The sequence below is a fragment of the Parasteatoda tepidariorum genome, chromosome 1, assembly GCF_982258835.1.
Source record: "Parasteatoda tepidariorum strain Cologne lab strain chromosome 1, Ptep-v5.0, whole genome shotgun sequence".
Taxonomy (NCBI): Eukaryota; Metazoa; Arthropoda; class Arachnida; order Araneae; family Theridiidae; genus Parasteatoda; species Parasteatoda tepidariorum.
The window spans coordinates 93,652,437-93,662,202 of record NC_141755.1 but is presented as its reverse complement, the minus strand read 5'-3'; the positions used below and the strand labels follow the sequence as shown (position 1 = coordinate 93,662,202).

The 9,766-nt window shown below is 27.1% G+C and overlaps 1 protein-coding gene across 1 annotated transcript in view; it reads right to left on the bottom strand.

Annotated features, from left to right (window-relative positions):
• Positions 1-1,407: 1,407 nt before the first annotated feature.
• The window catches only part of LOC107441420 (telomere length regulation protein TEL2 homolog), a 33,714-nt gene continuing 25,355 nt past the window's right edge, over positions 1,408-9,766 (bottom strand). Inside the window, exons 17-20 of the mRNA XM_087168971.1 lie at positions 8,191-8,255; positions 7,781-7,905; positions 6,587-6,669; positions 1,408-1,513 (exon numbers count right to left, since the gene is read on the bottom strand). Of these exons, the coding sequence (XP_087025097.1) occupies positions 1,478-1,513; positions 6,587-6,669; positions 7,781-7,905; positions 8,191-8,255 (309 nt within the window). The 3' untranslated portion in view covers positions 1,408-1,477. The remainder of the gene's footprint in view (positions 1,514-6,586; positions 6,670-7,780; positions 7,906-8,190; positions 8,256-9,766) is intronic.

Below are 9,766 nucleotides of genomic sequence, written 5' to 3'. Positions count from 1 at the left end.
AATGACTGTGAGAATCTTAATGCACTTATTTGCGAAAAAAGATTTCTGCGTTAGAGCAAATTTTATTCAGTTAGGTATTTAGGTTACATATGCTAAGATTAATTATCTATCTGAATTTAATTGAAAATATCAAGTGAAAGTTGATTGAGTTTTTGTTTTTAGTCTTCTCAGTCATTATCATAAAAAAATATTCCAGGGATGAATATAGTAAAACGTTGAGAACTAACGTCATAAATGTTCTAAATAACATTATATATGAATTTTATGAATATTCACCTGGTCAACAATATTGCAAACTATGAAGCAGAAATAAAATTTGTTTCATCATCTAAAAATTCCTGACAATAGAAGAAATATATATATATATATAAATACAATAAAGAAAGATTAATGAAGAAAAAATAATGAGTCTTATTTACTATGCATAAGCTGCAATTACACAAAACTCATAGAATAAGTTAAAAATACAAAAATATATATATATTTTGTTTTCTGGCTTTTTAATTCTTTTTTAAATATTTAGTAATAATTTTACTTCTCTTCAAAAAAAAGTTTTCTTCTTTTTTTTTTTTAAATATATATATATATCCGATAATTAAAAAAAAATATGTTAGTTAAGACTTTTTCCGCATTTAATTCAAACCAATCATGTTTAGTCATCCAAAAATCGAGCCCAATATTACACTACAGAGCATCAAAAGCATTAAATGTTTTTACAGAAACACGTTAAATCTGAATCACGACTGAAAAAACTAAAAGAATGCAAAATAATTTTTTTTATTTAGTTTGATAAAAATCCATTCTTTGATTTTATAAAATAAATTTTGTACCAGTCTAGTAAAGGCTATTGTATTTTATAATGTATTTAAGATATTTACTATAAACACATTTACACTCATTTTTGAGAAAATTACAAGACCATGAAGGAATTATACAATTAAACCAAACAAATGATAGATAGGCAAATGTTTAGAATTACAAAGTGATTGTTCTTGTGCAACAACTGTGCATATTTATTTATACAACTAATAGTAATATATGAAATAAAATTTAGTACTGTAATTTCTGTCATAGTGTTGAAATTTTCTCAGATATCTAACTATTGTGTTTTATAATATTGACACAGCATTGTAGTCCTTAAATATTTTACCGAAACACTTTAAATTGAATTAATAATGAAAAATTTATAGTGAACTTGATTAAAATAAATTTTTTTATTGATTAAAAGTAGTTTTAAGCTGTTCCAGTAAAAGCTATTGTATTTTATAATGTATTTGTAGTTAACCAGTTATAGAATGTGAACATTTAAAGGGCTCTGCAAATTGTTTTGCTCAGGGCCCTGATGAAGTCTACCAACAGCTTTGTTAAGAAACCTTAGAGATTTAATTAAATATTAATACAACAAAATAAATTGAAAAACATACATTATTCTTTATTGACAAGACAATGATATATACATTTATTTTCATCATGAAACTCAACTGTCTAATATTCCAGGAATAGTTGGAAGTTCCTAGGGAAAATAAATAAAAAAAAATGTGTTTAAAAAATAATTAAACTTATACATAAAATTTAATAATGCAGGGTTCTTGGATTCCTCTCAATTTTTTAAATAAAATTCTTTGATTTTTTCAAGAAAATTCTGGAGGACGTTCTTTTCTATACATGGCAATATATATTTATTCAATAAGCAATAAAAAAAATTTGTGATACAAAATAAAATATCAACTTTTATTAAAAAAAAAAAAAAAGAACTTTCAATAGATGAAGGGCTGACGTGTAGGTTTTTACATAAGTACCTATATAAAATATAGGTCGAAGTAAAATTTAAAGCTTAATGAAACATAATTTATTAATCAAGTTGATATAGTCAGCAATTGTAGATTGTACGAATGATTAAATACTGATACTAATTTATACGAGAAATAAAGAGAAGTTAGAATTACTTACTTTGAATCATTTTTAACTGAAGGTAACAATAAATAACAATTGTTGGTTATTTATTGTTACCATCAGTTTTGAAATTGGTTATTTTCCATGTTTTAGTCTAAAATTACATTCTTGATTTTCTTCCCCTCAAAATCAATTTCCCTAACAATTCAAGGCTTCCCAGGTATCCCTGACCTTGTGAAAATCTTGATATTTATATTAATTAATTTATATATTACTTTAATAAATCAGATCATAAAAAATATTGGATACATTTTTTCTTTCTTTAAATTACCATAACTAAATAAAAATTGGATTTTTAGTCATTACCTTTTTTTGAAAATAAAACTAAAACTTAAAATTTTTTAATGTAGTACAGTGGGTAAAATGAAACAAAGAAACACTTGAATAACTTTTGATCTAATGATCAGAAATACTCATACTGATTTGCCACTCTGCTGGTTTGAGAGAATGACCTAAAATACTCTAATTAACTAATTCAGATGATGCTTTAAGCAACAAAATCAGATGCATATACACACATTTCACAGAATAGCAAAACCTTTTTTTTAAAAAATTCATTTGGATTTTTGACTCTCAAACTATGGAGATGGCCACAATAAGGAAAATACTATCCCAATAGTTTAGTCAAGAAGGTAAGTGGAAACTTGAACTCTTATTCTTTAATTTAGAAGTGGTGAAATTTTTTTTGAAAAGGTACTGATATTCGCAATTGATTTCAAAATTTTTGAAAAATAAAAAAATTAGATCTTTTTTTGAAATTGTATTATTCAAAAACTATTGTGTCAAATTCGTTCAAATTTTGTAATTTAAAATTACATGGTTCAAAATGAGGTAAAAATTTGTATAATTGTAAATTCTAATCCTTATTAAATTAAATGATGAAATATTTTAACATTTATAATATTAATAAATTATATTATTAATATTTTTATAAAATTATAATTTACATAAAATTGTCTTTGAATAAAGGAGTTTTGCAAATGTTTGCATTTTGCAAATTTCTTGATTAGTTTTAATAGTTACAGAGGCACAGTAAATTATGCAAAAAGTGGAATTAACACTAGGGGGTTAAAACTTTCAACCAGTAGCCTGAACAAACTTTTAGGACCATATTCTCCTGATTGACACTATCCTCACATTTGAGAGTCAAGAATCCAAGTCCATTGAAAAAAATGATATGTTTATTTGAAGGCAGTATGTTTCTTTGATCTTTAAAAGTAAACCTTTTGATATGGCACTTAGCATGTCTGTTATTTTAGCAACTGGTTATATATCAAACAAAAGGTTATTTTGTAGCATATAATTTTGGGCAAAAATAAATAATAAGATGTATACATTTAGTTAATCATACAAGTTACTATGCTTGGTAGTTAAAATAATAAAGCAAACAAAGAATCTTTTCTTTCTAAAGAAGTTAAGTTTATTATGGTTACTCCGATTTTATTTGCTACCATGCTGAACTTGGGTGCTCATCAGCTAAATAAATGCTCAAATATGTATAAAAAAAGGGTTAAAATTCTCATATTGTCACTCACAGGGTTCATGCTCTACTATAAAAATAAAATTCAAGTACTTTTCAAGGACTTTTTAAGACTTATTATAAAATTCTCAAGGACTTAAATTTTAGTTAAAGATAGACTAAAATTTAACATTTTAAACTAAAATGTTTTGACGATAAATGTTAGTCGATAATAGCAGTACTGAAAAATAAGACTTCCATTGCTCTCTCTTGATTTCGGAAAGTGATCTAAGTATATATATAAAAAAAAACAAGGGTGATTGGCATCAAGTCGAGAATAAAATTCATGATGCATAAAAACGTCAGGTTTGAATTTTGCATTAAGGCTTATTTTAAGCTAGGTATACAAAGTCTGAATAAGCAAAGATTCGGGCAGAAGACGGGGTAGGGGGGATTGTTCTATATAATACTGTGATATCAATTAGATATTTAAAAACTACTCTGCGGGAGACTTTTATTTAATATTTAAAGTGGCAGAAGCATTTAGGCAGTGAAATTTAAATTGTTCTTAAATATAATTTTGAACTTTCGACCACTTTTCTATTTAAGAAAATTAATCAATTATTGGATGTTGCGGCTTGATTATCATTTTAAATTTATTACCAGTCAACCATTTTAAATTGAAACAGTTGCCAACTTTCACCTCAATAACTTCTGATGGATTCTTAGTAACAATTTTGGTCACTGACTTTTTTAATTAACCACTCATACTTGAATTAGCTTTTTTTCAGTAGCATCGATCATACGCACTTGCCATGGTCATGTGAATATGAATTGCAACGAGTAGTTTTCAAATCGAGTATAAATACGAAAGTCGCATAATATACGTTGAGTATAATACGTTTGATATCGCAAAATGCGTGAATACGAATAGCGAAATTGGATTTTAAACTCGCGGAAAAACTAATTGCACTGAAAAAAACGCTTAAGTACAAATTGCGATATTAGATTCTTAAATTGCTTTAATGGGAATTGCGAGTACGATTTTTGAATCACGCGAAAACGAATTGCAACACCAGGCATTAAAGTGGACAAAAATAAAAAAAGCTGAACTTTTACAACACAGGTCACTAGGAGGAGAGGGGGGAGTGCTCTATATGATACTGAGATTTATAAAAGCAACTTTTAACTATGCTGGGAGATTTTTATTCAATATTTAAAGTGGCAGAAGCATTTAGACAGTTAACTTTAAATTTTTCTTAAATATAATTTTAAAATTTTGATCACTAATATATTAAAAAAAATTAAGCAATTATAGGAAGGCTCGACTATTAAATTACTTACTAATGAAAAATATATCACATCTTTACAGTAACTAATTCAAGAGAAAGCTTACTTCTACTTCCTTCAAGAATCGCGATTTTGGATTTTAAAATCGCGTGAATATGAATCGTGCTGTTGGATTTTAAAATCGCGTGAATATGAATCGCGATTTTGGATTTTAAAATTGCGTGAATGTGAATCATGCTGTTGGATTTTAAAACCGAGTGAATATGAATCGCGATATTGGATTTTAAAATCGCGTGAATAAGAATCACGATATTGGTTTTCAAAATTGCGTGAATATGAATCACGATATTAGATTTTAAAATCGCGTGAATATGAATCGCGATATTGGATTTTAAAATCGCGTGAATATGAATCGCGATTTTGGATTTTAAAATCGCGTGAATATGAATCGCGATTTTGGATTTATAAAATCCCATGATTACAAATCACGCTGTTGGATTTTAAAGACACGAAAATTCAAATTGCGATATTGAATTTTTAAATCGCGTAAATAAGAATCACGATGCATAATTTTTAGATCACGTGAATACGAATCGCAGTGAGTAATTTCTAAATAGCGTACAAATACGAAAAACGATATCTGATATTACAACTGCGTGATAACGAATCGCAAAGTTGGATTTAAAAATGCGTGAATACGAATAGCGACGTTGGATTTTAAACTCACGAGAATACAAATCGCGATATTGGGTTTTAAAAACGCTTAAATACATATCGCGATATTGGATTTTGAAATTGAGTGAATAGGAATTGCTAGTACGATTTTTAAATCGCGTAAAAAAATTGCAACACGTAATTTTTAAATCAGTTAAATACAAAAATCGATGATTGATATTAAAATCGTTTGATTAAAAATCGCGATTTTAGCAAATTCCGGTGCAGTTCCTAATATTTAAAATTCCAAAAATCAGCCAAACAAAAAAAAAAATAATCAAATATCGGCGCTTGTAACGAAACGCTTAGACTCTTTCCACTCTATAGCAGAAGTCGCGGTAATCCGACTATCGTTTGGGCGGATTGGGTTTCTCCAATAGGACTTCCCAAAAATTTTAGTTTTTGGAACATGGTCGGAAATTTTCAAAATTGGAGAAAAAAAAGCGGATTTCCGCTTTTTCGTGGAAGTCTTTCATCCCTGCAACACATAATTTTTAAATAAGTCTAATACGAAGATCGATGATTGATATTAAAATCGCCTGAATAAGAATCGAGATTTTGTCAGAATCTGGCGCAGTTCCCAATATTTAAAATTCCTAAAATCAGCCAAACGTACATAAAATCCTAAAATCAAACAGTACGTGTCATCATCTGAAAGACGGAGAAGTCATTCTCTCACACTTACGCGCGTCAAAAAGTTAAACATAGAAATACTGGAAATAGGGCTGTTTTCCTGAGTTTTCGATACTTTTCAAGATCATTTCGAAATTTTCAAGGACTTATTATCATTTTCAAGTACTTCTAGGGGCCCTTGAAAATCAAAATGAAATTCAAGTACTTTTCAAGGCTTTTTCAAGGCCGCGGGAACCCTGCACTCAAGAAATATGTGAATTGGATAAAGAAAATGGAATTATCACTAACAAATAACAATTTGCATTTTTGCTTTGAATCATATTGACTTCCATTATAAGTTATGATTCAATTCATGCAAGGATAATGTTAAACTAAGATTCAATTCATGCAAGGATAATGTTTGGCCAAAAATAAATTTGTCCAAAGTTTTCTTTGATGTCTTAAGAAAATGTTTCTATTTTTTACTTTTTGCAATAATATTAATTCCATTGCAATATTTCTCTACTATGTTTAAAAATAGTATTTAACTATAATTACCTCTTTTATGATATTGACAAGAAAACCAAGAGCAAACGAAGCTTTAACTTGACAATTTATATCTAAATCATTTGTTATCACACCTGGAAAATAGAATATAAAACTAAATCAACTGTATTAAAATACATTTGTGAGATTTTATAATCAATAGCATTAAATTTCTTTTGAAAAATAATTTTTCAGCACAAAAAGGTACAAACAAAATATTATTTAGTCTTTAAACTAGTTTACTATAATAACAAAATAAAGTTCGACTATAATTTTAGTTTTGATAACAGAAAATAATTTCATCAGTAAATAAAATAAATTTGTCAAAAAAGCATTTAATTCTGCCTTTTTATTGTAATCCAACACTTAGCAACACTCCTTATCAGTACTTATAAACATATAAATAATCTAGTTAATAACTTTTAAAAGAAGTAAATAGTTAATTACTAAGTGATTTATAAACAATGTACAGATGCTAATCATTGCTCCCATTATTTATTTTATATTAGTGTCTATTTTCTAGCAATTGAATATACAAAATTTGATTTGCAATTTTATCTTTCAACAGTATTACAGAACTTCCAATTCTTGATAATATAACTTATATGTTAAATTATATTTATACGTCAATTTCAGTTTTTTTATACACAAACCAATCAGAAAAAGAGATAATTTGGCCAATGTAACAATGAAATTCAATAATAATTAAGTCTTAAATTTTATAGTGAAATATAACTATTTATATTAATAAGTTTATGAAGAATATAAGTTTCATATTCTTTTATAAATTTCATTAAAATACTATCAGGTTTTCTAAAATCATGAAAGTTTTTAAAATTATTTAAATTTAAACAGTGGCTGGAGGAAAAAAATAGCAAAAAACATTTATCTTATGTAAAAATACTATTCTTTTATAGCTTCTAACCTCTAAACAAATGTATTTAGCTCTAAGCAAAATGTTTAATTTATATTATATTAAAAATAATATTAGTTATGTTTTTCAAGTTGAGATTAATTATGAAAAAAAAACTTTAATCTTTATAAAATGTAACAATCACAATGCTTAAAAATGTCACTTTTCTAAAAGGTTACAAAATAAAATTTTAAGTAAAAAAAAAAAAAAATTGATACAGAAAAATTGTATAGATTTCTATAAATTGAATAACATTAGTAGAATAATAAGAATTTATAGAAAAACTTTATTACTTTGCAACCATTTTTCACTTTCATAAACTGCTGTTTGGAGGTTAGAGTCTGGAGCCATCAATAAATAGCCTGGCACACTTGCATACAGTGAAACTAGAGCAAAAAGTACAGCTTCCCGTACAAATCTGCAGATTAAAAATAAGAAATAAGAGTTTAGGTCAAAACAATAATAATAAAACAAATGAATTAAATTTGTATAATTCCCATCATAACAATTGCACACTTTATTCTATTTAGAATCTACAAACATGTTAAATAAAAAAGTTAATTTTTAAAAATTAAATAATTAGGTAAATAGAATTGAAATAATGTATACATAAAAAGTTAAATTCAATTTTTAGAAGTTATGTTTGGTATATATATGCCTTAAAAACTTTAAAACAATATTGATGCTGAATTATTATACTTACATTTCTTCATGATTCCAAACACAGGGGAGAAATTCTAAGAAAACTTCTGCCATTTGAGGAGCATGCTAAAAACAAATAAACATTGTCAACACTAAAATTAAACTTCGAAATTATCATAACATTCACTTGAGGTACTTGGTTGCATTTTTGATATCTGCATTTTGATTTTGGTTTCATTTCTGATTTTTACACTCGGCAAAAAAGAACTTTGTACCCAGTATTGAGCAGTGTTAATTTATTTTATGCTTGTTACAGTGCTTGACTTAAACATTCACATGATTATTCTTAGATACAAGTTAAAATTATAGTTGAATTAAACGTTTCTGTTTTTAAGAGAACTGTTTAAAAAGCATCTGATCATAATTTTTATAGGAAATTTTAAAAAAAGCTTAGGGTGCAGTACTTAGTAACTATTTGTAGGTAGATTACGCATCTAATCATAAAAACAGAAACATAAAGCCAATTGAGTGGATACTCAAGTGACTTAAACCTTTTTATTTTTAAGAGGTCTGTTTAAAATGTGTCCAACCATAATTTTTATAGGCAATTTGAAAAAGCTTAGGGAGTGGTATTTAATAACTATTTGTAGATATAACCTAATGGAATTTTTCAAGACTATAGTACCACTCAGTCACAACACACCGACTTGCCAACCTAACTACTAAAATAAAAAGCTAAACTATTTCAAGAACTATGTTATAACATATTTAATAGACAGTTTTATTTTTCATGATTATAGTACTAGTCAGTTGCAGCACACAGACTTGCCAATGCCAACCTAACTGAAATGAAAAGCGGTGGACTATTTCTAGAAACATTCAGAGTACAATGGGTTTCAAAAGAAGTATCAAACCATAAATTTTACAAGCAATATAAAAAAGCTCAGTGTCCAAGGCATAGTATTAGTAGATGTAACCTCCTTATGTGCATACTCCATTTTGTTTTTTCATAATCATAGCAGAACATTATTAAAAAGTAGGCATATATCAGTAAAAGTTGTCATACATCATTTTGGAATAGCAGAAAAATTTGAAAAAAAGTTGCTGCATCAAATTTTATTTAAAGCTTGGAAATTCTCAAATGGAAACAGCATCCAAAATCCACTTTGGGATCCCCAAATGTTAGAGAAAATCCTGTGTAAGAATGTTTCTTTAAAACTTTTTTTTTTATTATTTTGCTTCAAATTAAAATCTATCAACTTTTACTCACTTGTGTCTACTCTTTTAATATAGTAATGTGAATAAGTATTGCTATGGTCAAATAAGAAATGCTGTTGAGTAATTAAACTTTTGTACAGTGTCACTAGATTTATACCAGAAATAAATTTGTTAAGACATAATAATAGAGATTATGGTAGCTAATCTGTTGGTTTAAGGTTTAACAAACCAACCAAAGCTGTGGTGGCCATCCGATCTGTTTATGTGTCTTCTTGTGGTAACAATGAGCAAGGGAGCATTTAGTGAAAAGAAGTTTGTTCTAAGCAGTTGACAAGGTGAAGCCGATGGGGTTCGTGCAAGCAAGATTTTCAAATTTTGTTGGCACATACATAATTTAGACAATTAATTTTTCATAATTA